This window comes from Pelodiscus sinensis, chromosome 31, assembly GCF_052426305.1.
Source record: "Pelodiscus sinensis isolate ZL-2025 chromosome 31, ASM5242630v1, whole genome shotgun sequence".
Classification (NCBI taxonomy): domain Eukaryota; kingdom Metazoa; phylum Chordata; order Testudines; family Trionychidae; genus Pelodiscus; species Pelodiscus sinensis.
This window is the reverse complement of record NC_143082.1, coordinates 13,673,527-13,696,476: the sequence shown is the minus strand read 5'-3', so window position 1 is coordinate 13,696,476 and position 22,950 is coordinate 13,673,527. Positions and strand designations below refer to the sequence as shown.

At 66.4% G+C, this 22,950-nt stretch overlaps 1 protein-coding gene across 1 annotated transcript in view; it reads right to left on the bottom strand.

Annotated features, from left to right (window-relative positions):
- Positions 1-897: 897 nt before the first annotated feature.
- Positions 898-22,950, bottom strand: part of GLI1 (GLI family zinc finger 1) — a 34,581-nt gene continuing 12,528 nt past the window's right edge. Inside the window, exons 2-12 of the mRNA XM_075901789.2 lie at positions 11,496-11,669; positions 10,868-10,966; positions 10,511-10,706; positions 9,564-9,720; positions 9,229-9,327; positions 8,819-8,959; positions 8,364-8,513; positions 7,772-7,936; positions 5,337-5,585; positions 4,877-5,159; positions 898-4,078 (exon numbers count right to left, since the gene is read on the bottom strand). Of these exons, the coding sequence (XP_075757904.2) occupies positions 1,890-4,078; positions 4,877-5,159; positions 5,337-5,585; positions 7,772-7,936; positions 8,364-8,513; positions 8,819-8,959; positions 9,229-9,327; positions 9,564-9,720; positions 10,511-10,706; positions 10,868-10,966; positions 11,496-11,586 (3,819 nt within the window). The 5' untranslated portion in view covers positions 11,587-11,669 and the 3' untranslated portion in view covers positions 898-1,889. The remainder of the gene's footprint in view (positions 4,079-4,876; positions 5,160-5,336; positions 5,586-7,771; positions 7,937-8,363; positions 8,514-8,818; positions 8,960-9,228; positions 9,328-9,563; positions 9,721-10,510; positions 10,707-10,867; positions 10,967-11,495; positions 11,670-22,950) is intronic.

Here is a 22,950-nt window from a genome sequence, read left to right as displayed (position 1 = left end):
GTGTCAGTGGGGCCACAAGGTGTGGGGCAGGGGTGGCTGTGGGGCTGCCCCTGGGACTCTAGCTGGCTGTTGCCAACACCCCTGAACGGAGACATGAGCTCCCTTCCCCCCACGGCCCTGTCTGCCCCAGAGGGTGCGTCCCTGCCTGTCCTTCGGCCCCCCAGGGACAGGGGTCGCTCCGTAGCTGCCCAGCCCGGGGCAGCAGGGTTGCAGCCAGGCCCAGCCCCCCCTGGCAGCAGCCCCGATGCCAGCGGGTTTGCCCAGCAAAGCCGGGGCCTGTCCGGCAGCCATCACCCAGCAGAGCTCCACCTGCCCCAAGCCCCCAGGGCACCTCCCCATTGCGCTGGGGGCAGGCAGAGCCACAGTGGGGAGGCTTAGGGGTTAGCAACACGTCTGGCGTGGCCCCTCCCTCCTCCTGGGCCCTATATGTCGGGGATGTGGGATTCCCTCCTCCCCCCACTGAGACAGAGAATCTCCCCTCAAGTTTCCTCCTGACCCCGGCCCTGAAACCCAGCAACAGAGATCCTGGTTGGGGTCTGGGTGGCGCCTGGCCCGATGGGGCCGTGATCCCAGCGGGGGTGTGAGCAGCGCCCGGTATGGTGAGGCCCTGATCCTTTGTCTTCCAGCTGCTGTGGGAGCAGAGCTCAACAATGCGCCCGGAGGAATTTAGTGGGGAATTCTTAGGAGCTCCTGTTGGATTTGTTCGTTGCTAGCAAACCGACCGACCCAGCAAGGTACAGGGAGCCCCCTCCCCGAGACACACCACACACACTGCACAGAACCCCCCCCCCCCCCAGCCCGTCTAGCTAACCTCCTTCCCCGGCCGGCAGGGCAGCTGGGACGCGGCGGCCGCTCAGCCTGGACACAGACACAGAGACAGACACGCCAGGTTTTTAGGCAAGTTCGGCTTTTTTTTTTTAATGAGTTTTCTTTGGTTTTTCAGTTTTAAGTTAAGGCCTTGCTGAGAGCCCCTCCCCCGCTGGGCCGGGGGGTAGAGTGGGGGTGGATGAGACCGACCCTGGTCCTGAGACGGGGCAGCGGGGTGGGGGTGGGGGCTCTGGATGGGACACGTTGCACGTGACAGCAAACACGGCCCTGGCATGGGGGGAGCAGGCAGGTGGGACACAGGAGCCACCCCTCAGGGCCCCGCGCCAACCCAGGGCAGTGCCAGGGCGTTCAGTGGACTACGGATGCCACTTGGCCCTGTCCTAGAGGCTTCCCTACGCCAGTGCCTGGGGATCATGCAGCTGCCTCTGGGGTGGGGCGCAGCGGCTGTGTATAACGTGGGTCCCCTCTGCCTTGTGCCCTAGAAAGGCTCCAGGCCCCCTGGCCAGGCGATGGGGGTGGGGGTGAACGTCTGCCAGGGTGGACCCCTAAGGGCGTTGGGAGGGAGGCTGCATGTTTGATGAAGGCCGATCGCTTAGGCCCCTCCCTTCCACAGGCCCCGTCGCCCAGCGGAGTCCGGAGGCAGCCCGGAGGGTGGGGGGGGGGGGGCGCAAAGGACTCCAGCTACCTAAGGCTGGCTGAGCTGCACCGCCCTGCCCAGGGCACATGCGGCCAGAGAGGAGGGGGGCCACAGGGGCAGATCCCTGCGGGGGGCAGAGGCTGGTTCCATACGGACAAGGACCATCAGAGTCCCTGGAGGGAGGGACAGGTGGACGGACGGACGGGAGGGTGGACGATGGCAGGGAGGGTGGCCAGAGGGACGGCTGGATACCAAAGCTGGGGCGTCCCATCCCCACGCTGGCTCCCAGGCGGCCTGCCGGGCTGTCCCTCCGCAGAGGCCCCAGGCAGCGGGTGTTGGACACTGGCCAGCCCGGGACCCCTTCTCCCCACTTTGGGGCGCCCCGTCGAGGGGGAAGGGCGCAGGGCCCGCCGGGGCGAGCGCCTCACGAGAGGGTGTTGAGGAAATGGCTCTCCCCGGCCAGCGAGCTCAGCATGGAGCTCATGTCCCCGACGGCCATGTTGGGGGGCCCGTGGGGGGGCAGCTGGGTGGGGCTCAGGGACGGGGGCTCCGGCTCGTCCAGGATGGCCACGAAGTCCAGGTGCGTGTTCTCCAGGTCCAGCGAGTCCAGGCTGTTGGAGACCTGCCCCTCCGGCGCCAGGTAGGAGAAGGAGTCGGGCCTGAGGCCCTCCAGGCCGGGGGCGTACGGCCTGCCGGGATCCTGGGCCCCGCAGTTGGCTGGCGGGGGCCCCTGGGGGCCCTTCCCCGGGTAGTACAGCATGGCAGCCTCGGGCGGGGCGTGGAGGGGGGGCAGCCGCAGCAGCCTGCCGGGACTGGTCTCGGGGGGCTCGCAGGGGGGGCTGGGCTGGCTGGGGCTGCTCAGGTAGCCCCGGCTGTTCTGCCTGCTCAGGGGCTTGGCCCCCGTGGGTGGGTGCGGCACCAGCTCGGGGGCATATCCCGGGCTGGCCAGGGCCTGGCTCTCGGGGGGGCCCAGGGGGGGCCCTGGCTTGGCTGGGTAGCCAGCGTACTTGGGGCTGAGGTACGGCTGGGGCGCCGGGGGGTGCCGCAGGGGCTGGCTGTGCCCGGGCAGCCCGCCCAGCCCCATCATGGCCTCCCCGGCTTTCGGCGGGGGCTGGGGCTGCTCCCCCCACATCAGCGCCTGCTGCGACTGCACGTAATTCCGCACCATCAGCTCCTTGACCTGCAGCATGGGGATGTGGGGCCGCTGGCCCGGCAGGGCTTGGGGCCCCACGGCGAAGCAGGAGCCCTGCTGGGGCTCGGCCTGGTACCCGTCGCCGGGCGCTGCCCCCATGGCCCTGGGCGAGCCGAACGGGGCTGCCGGCGGCTGCAGGGCGGCTGCCGGGAGCGCCCCGTTCTGGCAGGGGGCGGGCACTGGCGCCTGGAACCGCTGCTCGGCTTTGATTGGCAGCTGGCTGAGCTCACCCGCCTGCTGCCCGCCGGCGAACTGGCACATGCCCATGTGCTTGGGCTGCGGCTCGCAGGCGCCGGGAGCCGGGTACTGGTGGTGGCAATGCCGGCCGGCCATCGCGCCGGGCACCATGGGGTTCATCTCCAGGCTCCCTGGGGCGGCCTCCTCCCAGGGTGCTGGGAGGCCGGCGTCTGGTGGGCACATGCCCTGGAACGGTTGGTTCACCTGGCACTGGGGGAGAGAGTAACTGGGCAGCGCCAGGCCCCCCTCCAGTTCCCGGTGAGCAGCTGGGCTCAGCTGCATGCCCCCCATGGTCCTGTGGGCACCGCCGTAGGTGGGCTCAGCCTGCAGCTCCATGCCCGGCCCCTGGCACGGGATGCCTTGCTCAGGGTAGCCCAGGTACGGCTCCATCTCCAGCAGGCCAGCCGGGCCGGGCCGCTCCAGGCTCATGCTCTCCAGGAAGGCGTTCTCGCTGATGCTGGGCGGGCGCGGGGCGAAGAGGTGGCCCTGCAAGCGGGTGTCGGTGCCCCGGAGGGGCTGCCGGCCGGCCCTGCCCGTGGCCGCCGTGCTCACGTTGCCCACGCTCTTGAAGCGCGGCACCCTGGGTGCGGCGGGCGGGGCGGCTCCCGGGCGGGCGGGGTCGCTGGCTCGCCGGGCGCCGTTCCCGGGTGCCAGGTGCAGGGGGAGGCCGTAGCCGGGGCACTCGTTGGCGCTGTGCCGCCGCAGCGCGCCGTTGGCCAGGAAGGAGGGCCCGGCGGGGCCCAGGGAGTCCCCAGGGCAGCCCGTCCTGCCGCTCAGGGCCGCCCGCTCCGTGCTGGGCAGCGGGGTGGGCGGGGGGCCGCCGGTGGCCGCGGCGTACTTGGCCTTGAGGTGGTACTGCTGGGCGGGCGTCAGGCCCGGCAGCCCCCCGCCATGGCTGGCCGTGCTGGCCTGCCGGGAGGCGTCGGGAGAGACAGGGGCGTAGCCGTCGGCCAGGCCCAGGCTGCTGGCGAGGCCCCCCGGCCCCTCGGCGGCCCGGGGGTACGGCGAGGCCAGCGAGGAGCGGCGGCTGACGGTGTAGGCCGAGCTGACGGTGCTGGTGGTGCTGCCGCGGCGCTCGCCCAGCGGAGGCAGGGAGGCCAGGTCGCTGGTGGAGAGCTCCAGGACGCGGCGGTGGGAGGCCGTGGGGGGCGGGCTGCACAGGCCGGGCATCTCCCCAGGGGGGCCTGCAAAGGGGGGGTTACTGCACGGGTGGGAGGGGGCATCTCCCTGGCAGGGGGTGGCTGGGAGTGGCAGCGTGGGGGGGGGGTGTGTCCAAGAGGCTGTTCAGGATCGATTCTTGGTTTGTAGCTGAGCTGGCTCCTTTAATCCCCAGGGCAGGGGGCTGAACCCCTGTGCCCTGGGGCCAGTCCCAGCTCAGAGACCCCTAGAGCCCCTCTGAGAGCCTGGAACCACCTCCTGCATCCCCCTACTCTGCCAGATGCACAAGCCCCAGCGCCCGCCTGGCCCCACTCAGTGGAACCTCTCTGAGGCTAGGATGCGGCCACCTCTGGGGGGTGGCATGGCAGCGGTTTAGACAGGGATCCTTCACCCGGACCTGAGATTCAGCCACCTCTGGGGTGGAGCAGGCAGCTGTTTACACAGGGATCCCTCGTCCAGGCCCGAGATGCGTCCACCTCTGGGGTGGAGCAGGCAGCTGTTTACACAGGGATCTCTCGTCCAGGCCCGAGATGCAGCAGCGTCTGGGGCCGGGGGCAGAGGAGGATTGTATCCCTGTGGCAGGGGAGTGGGGAGGGAGATGCGGGGAGCAGAGCAGTTACCAAGCCCTGGGGGTCTTGGCCCAAGGGCTCTGTTTTTTGCCCACCGGACCATTAGGAGCACAGCGCCCCCTGGTGCCACGCGAGGGCACTGGGGCCAACACAGACTGCAGGGGGGGGACACAGAGTACCCCTGCTGAGCCCCCTGCCCCAACCCCTCCTTCCCACCCAGGGAGGCCTCCGGGCCCTGCCCAGCCCAGGGCTCACCGCTGCTGCCGGGGATGGCTGGCAGCGTCAGGCCTTTGCCAGACAGGGGCTTCCTCAGCTGCCTGAGCTTGTCGATGCGGAGGCTCTCCAGGCGGCGCAGGGCGGCGAGCCCCGAGGCGCCCATGGGCTCCCCCGACGGGGCGTCCTCCAGCGTGGACAGGTCCTCGAAGCTGCCGCCCGGGTTGGCGTTCATCTCCACCCCGCTGTCGTTGTTGTTGGCGCTGCCCAGGGGCGAGCGCTCGCTGCTGCAGGACGACTGCCCGCCCGGACTGGGCTGGGGCTTCTGGGGAGACGGAAGGGGGAAGCCCCTCGTTAGCCACAGCCTCTGGGGTCGCCTCCCCGCACGGGCCCCCAAACACTCCCCGCTCGGGCGGTGAGGAATCCCCTTCCGCCGCAGCCCAGAGTCCGGCCCCACCGCAGGGCAGCCCAGAGCCCCTGTGCCCCCCACCCGGCTCCGTACCAAGGTGGCCTCGGGCACCATCAGCTTCCCCTCGGCCTTCCTGCCGTCGCTGGGGCAGCCCCCTTCCGTCTCCCGCTTCATGTCAGCGGGGCCCCCGGGGGCGGCCAGCGCCCGGCTCAGCAGCGCCTCGCCTCGGTGCTTCTTGGTGACGTGGGCGTCGGGGCCGTGCACCGTCTTGACGTGCTTGCGCAGGGAGCTGGGGTCCGTGTAGCGCTTGGTGCAGCCGGGGAGCTTGCAGACGTACGGCTTCTGTGTGGGGAGATGGGGGGTGAGGCCTGGCCCCGCGGTCACCTCCGGGCCTGGTGAGCTGCCCACTGGGCACCTGCCCACCTGGGGGAGCCTCGTGGCACAAGGGGGTACATTTTGGAACCTCTGGAGGGGCTGACCGTGAGCTCCCGGGGTCTCTGCTCTGGGCCCAGTAGGCTTAGGCCAGGATGGGGCTCCAAAGCGCCACCTCATTCCCAAGCAATGATAATACCCCCCCCCTGGTGAGAGCCACCCCCGTGGGAGGTGGGGACAGCAAGGTCCAGTGGCAGGGAGTTCCACTGGCTCCTGTGCCTGGTGGGACATGGCTCTGTGCATGGCCTTTGAATTTGCTGCCTTTCTGCCCCGTGCAAGGGCCCCTTGCTCCTGGGCTGGCGGGGGGGGGGGGGGCAGACAGGGGTTTATAGGCCAGCTGTGCCCTCTGGGGGACCCGGCCCGGCCTGCTCCCTCTGCACAAGGGAGAGTTCCCAGACCCCGTCACGGAGCCACTCGCGCTCTGGGGGGGGGGGGGGAATCTCCCAGACTCCTTCACGGAGCCCCTCGTACTGGGGGGGTCATGCCTCCTTGGCAGGGGGCTGATGTGGGGTGCAACCTGTTGGCCTGGGGAAAGCAGGCTGTACCATGATGGAGCGGGGGTGGGAGTGTAACTCCTTGGCGTGGGAGTGGGGGGGGGGGCAGGCTGTACCATTTCAAAGATGAGGAATGTACCTCATGGGGTAAGAGGTACCATGTCAGGTAAGGGATGTACCTCTTTGGAGTGGGGGGGAACGGGCTGTACCATGCTGGGTGTGGCCATGGGTGTGGACCTCTTTGGAGTGGGAGGAGTGGGCTGTACCATGTTAGATGGCGGCATGTACCTCATTAAAGTGGGGTGAGTGGGTTGTACCATGTCATGTGTAGGGGTGTATCTCATGTACCTTGTAGGGTGTGGGTGAGGGGTGTAACTCATTGGAGTGGAAGGCATGGGCTATACAATGTCAGGTACCTTGCTGGAGGTGGGGGGGAATGGGCTGTACCATGTAGTGTGGGATGTGTACCTTGTAGGAGTGGGGGAGCAGGGTGTGAGTGGGGGGAGCAGGTTGTACCATGTCAGGTGTGGGGATGTACCTCGTTGGAGTGTGGGAAGTGGGCGGTACCATGTCGGGTGAGGGGGGGAGCGGGCGGTTGGAGTTTGGGGAGCGGGCGGTACCATGTCGGGTGAGGGGGGGAGCGGGCGGTTGGAGTGTGGTGAGCAGGCGGTACCATGTCAGGTGAGGGGGGAAGCGGGCGGCTGGACTGTGGGGAGCGGGCGGTACCATGTCAGGTGAGGGGGGGAGTGGGCGGTTGGAGTGTGGGGAGCAGGCGGTACCATGTCAGGTGAGGGGGGGAGCGGGCGGTACCATGTCAGGTGAGGGGGGGAGCAGGCAATTGGAGTGTGGGGAGTGGGCGGTACCATGTCAGGTGAGGGGGGGAGTGGGCGGTACCATGTCGGGTGAGGGGGGGAGCGGGCGGTTGGAGTGTGGGGAGTGGGCGGTACCATGTCAGGTGAGGGGGGGAGTGGGCGGTTGGAGTGTGGGGAGCAGGCGGTACCATGTCAGGTGAGGGGGGAAGCGGGTGGTTGGACTGTGGGGAGCGGGTGGTACCATGTCAGGTGAGGGGGGGAGTGGGCGGTTGGAGTGTGGGGAGCAGGCGGTACCATGTCAGGTGAGGGGGGGAGTGGGCGGTTGGAGTGTGGGGAGCAGGCGGTACCATGTCAGGTGAGGGGGGGAGCGGGCGGTACCATGTCAGGTGAGGGGGGGAGCGGGCAATTGGAGTGTGGGGAGTGGGCGGTACCATGTCAGGTGAGGGGGGGAGTGGGCGGTACCATGTCGGGTGAGGGGGGGAGCGGGCGGTTGGAGTGTGGGGAGTGGGCGGTACCATGTCAGGTGAGGGGGGGAGTGGGCGGTACCATGTCGGGTGAGGGGGGGGAGCGGGCGGTTGGAGTGTGGGGAGTGGGCGGTACCATGTCAGGTGAGGGGGGAAGCGGGTGGTTGGACTGTGGGGAGCGGGTGGTACCATGTCAGGTGAGGGGGGGAGTGGGCGGTTGGAGTGTGGGGAGCAGGCGGTACCATGTCAGGTGAGGGGGGGAGCGGGCGGTACCATGTCGGGTTAGGGGGGGAGTGGGCGGTACCATGTCGGGTGCGGGGCTGTACCTCGTTGGAGTGGGTGCGGTTCTGGTGCTTGGCGCGGTCTGAGGCGTTGGAGAAGGCCTTGTTGCAGCCCTCGTGCTCGCAGACGTACGGCTTCTCGCCCGTGTGCGACCGCAGATGGGTCTTGAGGTTCTCCAGGCGCGAGTAGGCCTTGTGACAACCCTCGAACTGCAGGGCGAGGCGTGAGAGAGACGCCCACCCCCTGCGTCCCCGGGGCGCCCTGTGACCCCTGCTGCACCCCTGCCTGGGGCAGATCCCCCAGGACGTGTATTCCCACCCCCTTGAGCAAAAAGCCTCCCCCCCCCGAGCAGTCACGCACCCCTACCCCTACCTGGTCTGCACCCGGAGCCCCTGCCTGGTGCAGGAGGCAGGGCTGTGCCCAGACGCACACACACACACCGGCTCGAGAGCCCTCGGAGGAGGGGGTGGGGAATGGCACCCACCCAGCTGTCGGAGGGGAGAGGGCACAGGGCAGGAATGGGCTCTGGGGCTCTGCCCCTCCCGGGGGCGCTGGCAGGCACAGGGCAGAGCTCTGGGTGCCGTGGGGTCGTACCCCTCCCCCCGGCCGGCTGGCACTCGCCCGGCTCACACTCACCGTGCACTTGTGAGGCTTCTCCCCCGTGTGCCGCCGCATGTGCACCACCAGCATGTACTGCGCCTTGAAGGGCCGCTGCTCCCGCGAGCAGTCCAGCCAGTGGCACACAAACTCCTTCTTCTCGCCGTGGATGTGCTCGTTGTTAATGTGCTGCGGGGATGGAGCGGGGCCCGGGTGAGGGGGGTGCCAGCCAGGGGCCCCCAGGCCCCTGCATAGATGGCTTCCGAGGCTGGCTCAGGGCATGGGTGGTGATAGGTGGGGGCTGTGGGTCGGGAGTAAGGGGCGCCGGCAAGGCTGGGGGGCAGGGCTGGGGGGCAGGGGCTGCAGGTCGGGAGTGAGGGGCAGTGGCAGGGCTGGGGGGCAGGGGCTGCAGGCTGGGGCTGAGCACGGGGCCCACGGCAGGCTGGGAAGAGCTGCGGCCGTGGGGTGGGGGGGGGAATGATACTGCCACTCACGTGCACCAGCTGCTCCTGGGTGTCGAACTCTTTGCTGCAGCCCTCCCAGTGGCAGTTGGTCTCGTACACGGCCTCCGCCTCCTGCCTCCCGTCCTCCTTCTCCAGCTCCTCCCGGGGCTCCAGCATCCCCAGCAGGGGGTCCTACGGCAGGGCAGGGGGTGCAGCTGGGTCAGCTGCCCCAGCCCCCGCCCCTGCCCGCTGAGCCCCCCATGCGTGCGGCTGCGCCGGGGGGCAGCCCCCAGCCTCGTGCCAGCAGCGCCCCCTAGGGGCGAGGGGCACCTGGGCCCTGCGGGGTAGTGGGGACTCGCTCGCCCAGGGCCCGCGGCCGACACTGAGCGGGGCTCCGGGCCCGGCCGATGGAAGCAGGAGTCGGACCCTGCTGGCCCCAGGCCCCGCGGGCCGGGCGTTACCTGCGTCCCCGTGGAAGCTGGGCTGGAGACATCTCCCTCCGATCGCTCCTCCAGGCCCGTGGCGCCCAGGACGTCGCTCAGGCTGGGCTCCGACTTCAGCTGCCGCGGAGGGGGGGAAATGCGATGAGGGGGGGGCACGGCAGCCTCGCCCACCCCCAGGGCTCGGTGCCGCTGCCCGGAGGAGGCGCTGGGGGCAGCTCCCCCACACCCTGGGCACTGGGGCTGGCAGGCGGGGCGGGGGCCTGTCTCTTTAAACCCCGCTGGCTGCACTGGGCGTGGGGCTCAGCGCCGCCCCCGTGGCCATTGTGGGCCCATGCGCCGGGCGGGGTGCTTACCTGGCACTGCTTCGGCGTCCCGCGGGGCGGGGGATGGTGCAGGAGCCCCGGCCGGCCAGGCAAGTGCTCATGGGAGCCGCAGGAGGGCATGGGGGGGCCGAACAATGCCCCTTGGCCCTTCGGGTGAGCCATGGGGCTTTGGAAGCCGAGGGAAGGGCTGGAAATCAGAAGGCGAGTGAATGCGACCTCCCCCTGGAGGTGCCCCCCATCCGAGCCTGGGCTGAGGGGGCCCATCGCACCGGGCCTCGGGCTTCCTGCCGTGCGCACATCGAGGCAGAGGGGGCTCAGCCTGCCCCAGGCCCCCTCCTCGTCAGCCACTAACCTGGCCCCCTTGTCCCTCTGTGGCATCAGGCTCGCAGCCCCCGCCTGACATGGGGGAAACTGAGGCACAGAGCGGCAAAGGGACTTGGCAAAGGTCACACAGGGGGTGAGAGACAGAACCGGGAAGGGAGCCCAGGAGTCCTGCCTCCCAGCCCCTGCTGCTCTAACCACTAGACTCCACTCCCAGAGCCAGGGAGGGAACCCAGGAGTCCTGCTTCCCAGCCCCTGCTGCTCTAACCACTAGACTCCACTCCCAGAGCCAGGGAGGGAACCCAGGAATCCTGCCTCCCAGCCCCTGCTGCTCTAACCACTAGACTCCACTCCCAGAGCCAGGGAGGGAACCCAGGAGTCCTGCCTCCCAGCCCCTGCTGCTCTAACCACTAGATGCCACTCCCAGAGCCAGGGAGGGAACCCAGGAGTCCTGCCTCCCAGCCCGTGCTGCTCTAGGCCTCACCCAAGAGCTGGGGAGGGAACTCGGGAGTCTTGCCCACCCAATCTCCTGCTCTAACCACTAGGCCCCACTCCCAGAGCTGGGGAGGGGACCAGGCTGCTCTAGCCGCTGGGAGCTGCACTGGTCCAGCTGACAAATTCCTGTTTCCGCCCCTCGGCTCCGGCCCGGCGCCCACCTGATGGTGCCGATGGAGAGGTGCCCGTAGGAGCCGCTGGCGGAGGCGCAGCGGGAGTTGATGAAGGCGACCAGGGAGCTGGGCGAGGTGCGGATCACGGCCTGCAGGTCGATGCTGGCGTCGGACAGCGGCGAGATGGACAGCGCCCGCTTCTTGGTCAGCTTGGCCGCGCTGCGGGGCGTGGAGAACCGGGACTCTGGGCCAGGCAATGGAGAACTGGGGCTGAGTGTGCGCCCCGCCCTGGTCCCCATGCCCATCTCCCCCAGTGGGCGAGGCTGGCACACAGGGGTTGGGGCATCTGCTGGGAATCCCTCCCCTTTGCCCACCCCTAAGCCTGGCCCCCGGGCACCGACCTACCATCGGCATGTCCGGCATGTTCGCTGCCCGGCACCAGCCCGTACCCACGGGGGTTGCCCACCAGGCTGGCCTGGTGGCACATAGGGAAGTCGCTCAGCCCTGGAATGAAGCAGGGAAGAGAAGGGGGGTCGTGAATCCTGGGTAGACCGCACCCCAGCAGCGTCGCTAACCAGTGAGACACCCGAGGTCTGTGCCCGAGCCACCCGGTTTAGGGGTGTCAGGACAAATGGGGCCATGTTCTTCAGTTGCTGGTTTCGGGTCCATCCGCATCATGCCAGGGGGGGATGGAGGGACGGTTAGCTCGAGCCACAGAGAGGGGGACGGACACACAGACAGAGGGGGTACGAGACAGGGGATGGATAGATGGGAGTGTGGGGCAGGTGAGGGATGGGTGAAGGGTAGGATGGGCAGAGAGTAGGTGGGGGTGGATAGATAGATGCAGAAGAGGTATAGGTGGGGGGGGGATAGACGGACAGGTGCAGGGTGTGGGGCAGGGGAGGGATGGAGGAGTGGAGGCTGGGACAGGTAAGGGGGCACAGAGAGGCGTGGGGACCGCAGCTGGCAGCCAGCCCCCCACAGACCCCCATGCCGATGCTCCGGGCTGCTGGGGCTGCCCCATGGAACTCACCGTCTGCCAGGCCGGGGCCAGGCGCGTGCAGGGGCCGCAGGTAGCAGTGTTCCATGTAGCTTCCCCCGGGGGGGTTCATGGGGTTGAACATGGTCCTTTGGGCCCCGGGCGTGCTCAGGGGCACATCCGCTCCGGGCGGGCGGGGGGAGCCGCGGAGCCCGCGGGGGGCCAGGCCTGGGAGAGAGGAGGGCGAGCGTTGGTACCCCGGCCAGCTTGCCACGGCACCCAGCTCCCCCGGAGCCCAGTCCCAAATCCATTTACACCAGCCCAGCCCCTGCTCCCAGTTCTACCCCCGACATCCCCAGGGATTCTCAACAGCCCCCAGCCCCTGCTCAAATATCCTCCCCCCTCCCGTTGCCAAGTTAAGGCAGTCTGGGTTGGAGAAATGGACGGTACGGTGGATAGAAAGCTGGCTAGACTGTCGGGCCCAGCGGGTAGTGATCAACGGCTCCATGTCAGGATGGCGCTCGGTTTCTAGCGGAGTGCCCCAAGGATCCGTTCTAGGGCCGGTTTTGTTCAACGTCATTATTAACAACCTGGATGAGGGGATGGATTGCACCCTCAGCAAGTTTGCGGCTGACACTAATCTCGGGGGAGAGGTAGATACGCTGGAGGGCAGGGAGCGGGTCCAGAGGGACCTAGACAGATTAGAGGATTGGGCCACAAGAAATCTGACAAGGTCAAGTGTAGAGTCCTGCCCGTGGGATGGAAGAATCCCAAGTATTGGTACAGACTGGGGACCGACTGGCTAAGTAGCAGTTCTGCAGAGAAGGACCTGGGGGTTACAGTGGATGAGAAGCTGGATATGAGTCAACAGGGCGCCCTTGTAGCCAAGAAGGCTAATGGCATATTAGGGAGCATTAGGTGGAGCATTGCCAGCAGATCCAGAGAAGTGATTATTCCCCTTTATTTGGCTCTCTAGAAAGGATGTGGACGCATTGGAGAGGGTCCAGTTGAGGGCAACTCAAATGATTCGGGGGCTGGAGCACATGACCTAGGAGGAGCGGCTGAGGGAGTTGGGTCTGTTCAGTCTGCAGAAGAGAAGAGTGAGGGGGGATTTGAGAGCAGCCTGCAACTCCCTGATGGGACGTTCCCAAGAGGCTGGAGAGGGGCTGTTCTCAGTGGGGACGGGTGGCAGAACGAGGAGCCATGGTCTCAAGTTGCAGTGGGGGAGATCTAGGTTGGAGATTAGGAAAAACGATTTCCCTAGGCGGGTGGGAAGCGCTGGGCTGGGTTCCCTAGGGAGGGGGTGGAGTCTCCATCCCTAGAGGTGTTTAAGTCCTGGCTTGCCACAGCCCTGGCTGGGTTGATTTAGTTGGGATTGGTCCTGCTTCGGGCAGGAGCTGCAATATTTACCCAATTTCCACCCACATGACAGCACTTTTAATGAGCAATGACAGTCCAGGTATTTGACGACTAAGACGTGTATCAACAGACCGTTCGATTGACGACTTTTTTGTTTTGGTTTCACAACCGTCCAGGAATGTAACGACTAAAACCCATCGCAACCCAAACCGCACCGTAAACCCAGACTGCACCGCGAGCCACAAACAAACCAGCCGCGGGCTGCATGTGGCCCATCGGCCGCGTGTTGAGTAGCCCGGGTTTTATTCATGGTCATCTAAGCATCCTTCCATGACGGGAATGCCCAGCCTTTTGTTGTGTTAATCGCCCGGCCCCCTTCTGCTGATAAACAACCTCTCTGCCCCAGGGGCAAAGCTGGATCTGGGCATGGGCTCTAAGCAGACCTTGTGTGAAATTCAGGGGTTCAAATATGGGGGGGCTGTGGATCCTTTAGTCCCCCCATGACTGGTGCCCTTAGGAACTCTGTCTCAAACAATTCTGTGTCTCCTCTCTTTTGCAGGCAGGGTGACCTGAGAGAGGGCTGGAATGTGTGTGTGTGTCGGGGCACCTGGCTCTTGTGCACCCCCCATGACAGCAGTGGGGGGGGGGCTGGAGGGAAAAGTGAGGGGCGTGTTACAGGGACTGTGGACGGTGTTTGTTGACTTTGCTCCAGAAGGCTCGATTTGGGCCTGGGATACTTACAAAGAAATACACGACTCCTGCCAGGCCAAGAGTTTGAAAATGCATCACTTGCCAAGGCTGTAACCTCATATCCTTGCTATTGTGAGAGGTCGCTATCTTGGGGCGTCCCTGTGCTCAACATTTTATTATAATAATTCATTTCCCCATCAGAGCAGCCAGACTTTGTTGAACGCTGTTGAGGTCCGTCTACACTAGCTCATCAGTTCGAGCTAGTGTAGATGTACCCTTAGAGGTTTCGCTGTCACAGCATCATCCGGCGAGGAGTTCCACAGACCCACTGTGCGCTGCATGAGGAACAACTCCCTTTGGTTTGTTTTATATCTGCTCCCTCTCCATTTCATTGGGGGCCCCGGTGCTTGTGCTATGAGAGGCAATAAATAACTTTTTCTTATTCACTTTCTCCACATTAATCAAGGTTTTCTAGACCGCGAACACATCCCCCCTTAATCATCTCTATTCCAAGCTGGAAAATCCCCGTCAATTTACTCTCTCCTCCAGTTGCTGATGCCTAACCGTTGTAGTGCCCTTCTCATGCCTTTTCCAACTCTCCTATAGCTATTCTGTGGGATGCCCAGACTGCATGTTGTATTCACGAGGTGAGCAAACAGTGGGTTTATATGGCGGCTTTGTGATAGTTTCTGTCTTATCTATCTATCTATCTATCTATCTATCTATCTATCTATCTATCTATCTATCTATCTATCCCCACACACCCCCTCTATCTATCTATCTATCTACGCCCTTTCTTTCTTTCTTTCTTTCTTTCTTTCTTTCTTTCTTTCTTTCTTTCTTTCTTTCTTTCTTTCTTTCTTTCTTTCTTTCTTTCTTTCTTTCTTTCTTTCTTTCTTTCTTTCTTTCTTTCTTTTTCTTCACACATACCCTCTATCTCTCTATCTCCACCCAACCCCCCATCTATCTGTCTATCTATTTATCCCCATCCACCCCATCTATCTATCTATCTATCTATCTATCTATCTATCTATCTCCACACAATCTCTTTCTCTGTCTGTCTGTCTGTCTGTCTGTCTATTCATCCATCCCTTCCTCCCGGTTCGGAAGGCCCTGGGAGCTGTCCGGCAGCCTCTGCGCGCTGATGGGGGTTGTCAGAGAACTCCCCCCAGGCCTGGGAGAGCTCTCCGGAGAGATCCGCACCCTTCCACACACAGAGGTGCGACTGATACATGCAAAGCAGGGCCCGTTGGGAAACACAGGCCGCCTTCAGCCTCACCGTCTCACCCTGCCTTGGCCCTGGCATCCCTCCCCCCATTTCAGTGCCTGGGGAAACATTGGGCTGAGCCTCCCCTGACAGCTGGCATGGGGCAGACAGGGAGCCACACGCAGTATCCGCAACGCCGCTCATCTCCAGCAGAGGGAGCCCCAGCTGCAGAGCTGGGGCCCTTTCTGGGCTGCCCATCCCCACGGCCTCTGGCTCCAGCGGGGCATGCCCAGCCCTGGGCTCACCCATCACCGCAGCCTGTGGTGGGAGAGGCCTCTCCCCAGCCTCATCTGCACCTAACCTGGGAGCCCCCTCCTCCCAGGTAAGTGCTGAGTCCATCACAGGCTCTGTGGAGGGACCCCGGGGGAGGGGGGAGCCTCCACCCAGCTGGGCCAGCTGCAAAGGGCCCATCCCCAGAGGGGGGCAGGGAGAGAGGTGGGGGGGGGGCTTCGAGCTCCCTGGGCCTGGGGGAGAAGATGCTGTGGGGGGTCAGGAGGGCCGAGGCTGCCAGGGCCCCGCGCACCTGCCAGGGGCTAAGCCTTTGGGGAGGGGGGGGCCTGGAGCCCATTGTGTGTGTGGGACCCCCAGCGCCTCTGGCTTGGGATTAACCCCACCCCCTCCCACGGGATTCAAGGGCAGCAATTCAAGGGTGGGGGGAGCGAGAGGGGAGTGGGGGGGCCCAGGTGGGGGTCAGCCCCTCGACACTGGGGCAGGCCAATGCCAGCCGCCCGGTCCAGCGCAGCCTGAGGGCGCCCGAGGGACTCACACTGGCTCAGCTGCTCCAGGAGGTCAGGCCAGGGCGACCCCCGAGTCCGGGCCCAGGGCTCTGCCACTTGGGCCTGGCACGTAACCCCCCCCCCCCCCCCCCCCCCCCCCCCCCCCCCCCCCCCCCCCCCCCCGGAGGAGCAGGGCCAGGGCCGGCGCTTGTCCCTCCACGGAGCTCTGGACACGGCCCGTGACTCGGGAGGAGGCGTGGAACGTCCCCCCGGCCTCTTCCAGCCCCATCCCTCCGCCACAAGGCGTCTCCCGCCAGCCCCCCGCGCTGCGCCCCTCCGTCATGCCAGGCCCTGCCCGGCCCCTCTGCGGAGCTCGGCCGCCCTCACAGGGGGTCCTGCCACGGCACGGGCCCACCTGAGACCAGGAAGCAGCCAGAGTCCTGTTTGTGCGTCACATGCAGATCCACACAGACACATGCACACAGACACGCACACATACACACAGACACATGCACACACAGACGTGCACACACACACACACATAGACACGTACACACAGACACACGCACGGGCACAGACACATGCACACAGACACCCAGACATGCGCGCACACACACACACACACACACACACACAGACACCTGCACACACAGACACACATAGACACGTATACACAGACACACTCACATACAGACACGCACAGACATGCGCACATACACAGAAACACGCACAGACAGTCGCACACGCACACAGAGATACACCCACCCACAGACACCCCCATGCACAGACACCCGCATACACAGATCCACATGCAGACACGCACAGAGCTATACGCATAGACGCACACATGCAGTTCCACACGCACAGACGCACAACCCGCCCCTCGGCCCAGGGTAGCCCCAGATACACTCAGGTACTAACAAGCAGCGCACAGCCACGCCACACACGTATGCAAATGCAGAGCCACACACCTGCCCGTGGAGACATTGGCCAAGTACACGCCCATGACGAGATGCACACGCATGACAACCCCCCCCCCACACACACAGCCCACATCTCCGCCCCCTCTCCTCTGTGCTGGTGCTGAGTTCCCCGTGGTGCTGGGCCCAGCATGGTCCGGAGGGGCTCCCGGACCACCTGGCCATGGTACCAGGCCCGCGAGCTCCTGGCCGCTGCCCCCGGGACCCCGGGCTTTGCAGCACGTCTGAGAGGCCCACGCAGGCCCGGGCCCCCTCTCTGCCTCCCCAGGGGAGAGCCAGGAGCGGGCAGGGGAGCAGCCCCAGGGCACCCCAGAGACAGGGCCGGCCACGGCCCCAGGCCCAGCCAGGCGAGGGAGAGGCCGGCAGCGGCTCAGCCAGGCCGCGCCGGGGGCTGCAGGCTCCGGGTCCCACGCCCAGCCCCGGGTTCCTGCTTTCCCAGCCAGCCGGGGCCGTCCGGCGAGGTGGGTGTTCTGGGCGTTTGTTATGACTTGGAAGCCGATAATGGCCGAGCGGCAGGCCAGCCCGCTCCCAGGGCCGCGCCGGCTGCGAGCGGGTTTGTTTTGACATCACGCAGCGCGGGGTTTGCGTTGGGGCCGGGCCAGGGGTGGCACAGCAAGGCGGGCACGCCAGCCCCCGTGCCAGGGCTGCGGCGTGGGGCAACGACCAGGCATTTCTGCTGACGGGCGCGTCTGCCCAGGGGATACGTCTGGGCCAGCTGCTCCGGGGCGGGGACTCCCCTCCAGTCTGGCACAGAGAGATTTCCCCAGCCTCCTTGTTCCCCTGAACCCGCGCCAGACCCCTGATGAGCCCTCACGCCCTAGAGGGGAATCTCCCCTCTGGTGCTAGCTGTGCAGGGGCTAGGACACATGGCTTGACCTACAAAGGAATCCCAAAGGGCGAGGGTGGCAGTGCCGCCTTGGTGGACCCTGGAGCACCTGGCTGTGTTCACGGGGCGTCAACGCATCTGCCCAGGCCCCACTGCCCCAGACAGGCCTGGAGGGTGAAACTTGGGTGCTTTCCTTGACCCCCACTGACCCCAGTGCACAAGCACGGGGCAGATAAGCCAGCCAAGCCGAGGCAGTGAGGGAGGCCAGGGCCTGATCCTGCCTGGCCCAAGGCCTGGAGCTGAGCTGGTCCACTGCCCGGGAGGGGGCACCCGCTCCCCAAACCTGCCTGGACCCCCCCCCCACCTTCTCCCTGCCTCCTCCTCTCCCAGCAGCCCGTGTGGGGCGAATACACAGTTTCTCCTCTGCTGGCCGGGCCTTCACAGCATCCCCAGCCCCAGCCTTTCAAGCGCATCCGAGAAAGGGACAGGGCCACCCTGGGGGGTGTGGGGGGGGTGTGGCTACGAGGGAGTGGGGGGAAGCAGGCGGGGGAGGGGAAGGGACTCTGCAGCTGGCAGCCAGCTGGTGACAGGAAAGAGCAACTTCTCTGCTGCACAATAACCCAGGTTGTGTGATGGGGGTGGGGGGGGGTGGGGGGGTTCCCCCCCCATCTCTTCCCCAGACACTCCCATGGGTCAGCGTCAGACAGGCAAAGGAGCCCGTCCGTGTCCCGTTCCCATCGTTGGCTCCTTCTCTGTTCATCCTGCTGCTTCATCCGGCCTCCTCCCAGGCCCCCCTCATGTCCCTCTCGACAGGCCCCTCCCTGTGCTGCCCCCCGCCCCCCCCTTGCCACACTCTGCAGACAGCCCCCTCTGCGTGCCCCCTGCAGGGCAGCGTCCCCTAGTGCCCCCTGGTGTCACACCCCGCACACAGCACCCTCTGTACGCCCCCTGCAGGGCAGCGCCCCCTAGTGTCACACCCCGCACACAGCACCCTCTGTACGCCCCCTGCAGGGCAGTGCCCCCTAGTGCCCCCTGGTGTCACACCCCGCACACAGCACCCTCTGTACGCCCCCTGCAGGGCAGCGCCCCCTAGTGTCACACCCCGCACACAGCACCCTCTGTACGCCCCCTGCAGGGCAGCGCCCCCTGGTGTCACACCCCGCACACAGCACCCTCTGTACGCCCCCTGCAGGGCAGTGCCCCCTAGTGCCCCCTGGTGCCACACCCCGCACACAGCACCCTCTGTACGCCCCCTGCAGGGCAGCGCCCCCTAGTGCCCCCTGGAGCCACACCCCGCACACAGCACCCTCTGTATGCCCCCTGCAAGACAGCGCCCCCTAGTGCCCCCTGGTGCCACACCCCGCACACAGCACTCTCTGTACGCCCCCTGCAGGGCAGCACCCCCTAGTGCCCCCTGGTGCCACACCCCGCACACTGCACCCTCTGTACGCCCCCTGCAGGGCAGCGCCCCCTAGTGCCCCCTGGTGCCACACCCCGCACACTGCACCCTCTGTACGCCCCCTGCAGGGCAGCGCCCCCTAGTGCACCCTGATGCCACATCCCGCACAGAGACCCCACTGTGTGCCCCCCGCAGGGCAGAGTGCCCTCTAGTGCCCACTTGTTGCTGCTGGGAGCACACCCCCGCCTCAGGAAGCCCCATCCACGCCCACCGGGCACCCGCCCTGTCCCATCTGAGCCTGCCAAGCCCTTGACCTGGAGCCAGATGGGCCTCAGCGCCCCTACAGGGGAAAGGCCTCGTGTCCCACTCCCTGCCCCCCCCAGCCAGGCCCCCACTCTGGGCTGGATCAGAACTAACACCTGTGGGGCAAAAGGCTCAGACCCAGCCTGGCACCCCCCAGCTCCTGCCAGTCGTAGTGGTGGGTGAGACACCAGCAGGTTCGGGGGGCTTGGAAAGCCACGAAGCTTCCTCCACAGCCACTAGCATCGTGGGGAACCCGGCCGGTGCCTGTCGGGCGTCAGGACCAGCTGACCCCCCAGAGAGCAGGGGCAGTCCAGAGGCCCCGGCTGCTACCCTGGGCCCAGCTGGGCACCTGATGCATGGCTGCAGCGATGAAAAACAAAGGGCATCACCAGAACGGCCCCCACACCCCTGCCCACTGCCAGGGAAACCGAGGCAGAGCAGGGTCACCCCAGTCCCCGTGCGGCGTCTGACCCAGGGCCGGGTTCGCGCTGCTTCCCAGCAATTCATGGCGCGGCCGCAGGGGCATGGGCGGGCCGCCAGACAATTGCACGTGCGCACAGCCAGCAGCGCGCACGGCCCCTTCAAAAGGGGGGAAACTGAGGCAGAGCAGGGGCCCTTCCTAGGCAGCGGGGCCCTGGTCCTGGGCAGCCCCTTCCCCGCAGCCAGCCCACCCGGAGGCTGAGCCCTGCCTGGGAGCAGGAGCCAGGGCTGAGCCAGGCTGCGAGGCGGCGAAATGAGAAACAAGCTGGGTGGATCGTGGGGGCGGTGGGGGGGGGCCTGTCTGTGTGTGGCATTCGGCGGCGCCCTCAGCTCCTTCCAGCCTCTCCCTGGAGTGCGGGGGGGGGGGGGGCTGGCCCCAGGAAGGGTTTGGTTTGCAAGGGGGGCGGAGCCTCACGGCTCAGTTCCCCCTTTGAGAGCTCGTCTGGGGGCTTTGTCCGCGTGTCACTGGGGAAGAATGGGGTGGGGGAGGGCAGGGAAGGAACCAGAGGGGGGGGGAGCATGGGCAGTGGGAAAAGAGGGGCCTTCTGGGGGCGGGAAAGGTTTTGGGGGGAGGCCAAGGCAGGGAGCGGGGGAAGGGACCACGGTGTGTCCAGAGATGGGGGGCACAACATGAGCGGGGGGGGGGAAGTAACACGGCCTGTTGGGGGGGATGGGAGAGAGAAAGGGTCAGGCACCGCCCAGCGAGGGGGGACACGTCAGGTCACTGCTAGGAGCCCTGGGGAATCCAGCCCCCTCCCCCGGCCAAAAAGGGCCCAGGAGTTTGCAGGCCACTCACAAAAGTTTGCAAAAGTTTGTCTAGTAATTGAGTCAATTGCTCCCCCCCCCCCCCCCCCGCCCTATTGTCTGGTACAATGTAAAATGGGGGGGGGGAGCGCTCCGACCTGCAGTTAGCGACAATCAGCTGGGGTCCAGGCATGTGACAACCCCCCCCCACACACACCCCAGAAAGAACAGGACCCCCCTTCCTTCGCCGGGTCCACATCTGGCTACACAGTGCCCCTGGCACACCTGAAACGGCCGCAGGGAGCCAGCGAGAGCGAACCCTGGTGTCTGGACCCCTGCTCTGACCACTAGACCCCACTGCCCTCCTGGAACTGGGACCATAGCCCAGGCGTCCTAGATCCTAACATCCCCCCAAAGCAGCTGACTCCGCCCTGGGTGTGCTAGCGACTGACCCTGGGGGTCCTGCCCCCGTCCTGCCACCAGCCCCCCAGATCCCCGTCCCGGCGGGGGAGCCAGGAGTGCTCACCCCAGACCTTGTGACCCCCATCCGCAGCCTTTAGAGCCAGACGGGCTCCTGGGATCATCTGCCCCCTGCCATGGACCAGGGCAGAACGGCTCCCCACAGTCCGGCACGGCCAGTCCCTGGCCAGGGCAGTGCCCTGGGCCTGGCCCAGCGTCTGTGCCCGGCCCAGCTGGAGAGAGGTTGCGTGGAAGTGGCGAGAAGGGCCTTGCCCACCGCGTGAGAACACAGCGGGGCCGGGGGTTCCTGAGAGCCCTGCTGCCTGCACCCCCCCCCTGCAGACTGCCCCCTGCTGGCCGCCGGTGCCAGTGCAGGTTCCAGGGGCTGCTGCTAGCCGGCCACAAGAGCTGGGCAGAGGTGGCCGGGGACGCTCCTTATCAGCGGGGAGGGGACCGGTCCGAGCACTGCAGGTGTGTGGGGGCATCGATGCGGCCCCCATTGCCAGGAGCACCTGGAATATACAGGTGGGGAAACTGAGGCACGGAGCCTCTCCGGGCACAAAGTAGAGCAGACAGGGGGATTGGGGTTAGGAGCGGCCCACTGGGCCATCCTTCCCTCCGGCCCCATACCCACCTTTATGCCTGGGGGGGGCGGTTTCTGGGCTGCAGGGAAGGCTGATGTGCCTCTGGGTGACCCCTCCAGTGCTGGTTGGGTCCCCCCCCCGACTCCTGCCAGTTCCCCCCCTCTCCAGCTCCAGGCTTGTGTGCTCAGTGCATCTCATCAGCCTGAATCATTCCCCCTCCCCCGCCTTCAGCTGCAGAGCCCCATGGATCCGCACATGGGGAGCTGGGACAGGGCACGGAGGGCCAGGGACCCAGGGCCTGGGGAGGAGAGGGCCCCATGGCCTCCTGGCATGTTGCCGGCCAAGGTGCGAGTGGGAGCATGGTGCAGGCACCCCGCTGTGCCAGGGGGAATGAGGCGCAGCCAAGCCGGGCTGCTGGGGGGCCCTGCCAGGCAGAGGGCTGGAGATATGGGGAGGGGGGAGCAGTGGCGGGGAAGCTGCCCGGAGCCTGGGGGCATCCCGAAGCCAGGCAGGGGTCACATTTCCCGGCTGCCTGCTCTCAGTCACCAGGCCTCAGAGCGGCCCGCCGTGCTGGGTGCCCCCTGTGCCAGGCGCCCAATAGAGCTCGGGGCTGGGTGCTCTGCTGGGCTGGCAAGGCGGGTGTCTGAGGGCATGACAGGCCAGGACGGGCACCTGTGTGCCGGAGCTGGGGGTGCTCCTTTGCGGTTGGGGGGCTGGGCACTGGGCAAGGGAGGGAGCTGTGGGATAGAGGCATGGCAGGAAGGAGGGGGGGCTGGTAGGTGTCTCCCCCACCACAATCAGGGATTAAATGAGCCCCCCCCATTTCTCCCCAACCCCCCCTTCAAAGCACCTTGCGGTGAGCGCCCAGATGCCAGGGGGATGGGCACCGCGTGAGAGCCGGGGGCAGCCTGACTCGTCTCTCACAGGCTTTGCTACAACCTGCATCCCTGTCCTGGCGTGTCGGCCCAGGCAAGTCCCCCGGGGCGGAGCCCGAGACCGGCGCCCTCCCAGCTCTGCTGTGGAGCCCAGCGCCCTGGCCCCATCCTGCACCAGGAACATCGGGGAAAAGCCAAGCCCCGGCTGTGCCCATCCTGCCAGGGCAGCACCAGGGGCAGCAGCCGTGCCCCCTGCTCGCGGGCAGAGACGGGAACCGAGCAGCTGAGTCGGGCTGCGGGCCCCCGGCCACCTCGCGCTGTCTGCGCCCGCCCCATGGACTCAGCACGTGATTTCTGTGCAGGGCACAAGGTGGGGGCAGCTCTCACGAACAGGCATTGCTCAGGCCCATGCTGTGCCCAGGGAGTGTGGGGCACAGGCACGCAGAGGGGTGCCGGCCCCACGAGTCCCCAGCCCTGCCCCCAGGATCCCATCCCAAGGGGGTGCCCATGCTGTGCCGGGCACCACACGCCACGGGCCCTGCCTCGCCAAAAGAGAACTATTCCCCCGAGGCAGGTGGGGAAACTGAGGCACGGAGCGAGGCGGTGTGCCAGAATCAGGAATAAAAGTTAGGTTCCCCCACGTGGGGGCCGTGGGGGGAGGAGAGGCCTTTGAGAGTGCCCCTGAGGGTCTCGGCAGAGCGAGAGGGGCAGCTGCTGCGTGCCAGTGAGTCTGGGTACCTGGGTGCGAGCGGCCTCGTGCCCCGGGTCTCTGCAGCCTGGGCGCCCCCTCGGCCTGAAATGGCCTTTTCCCTCCGAAGCGCCGGCTG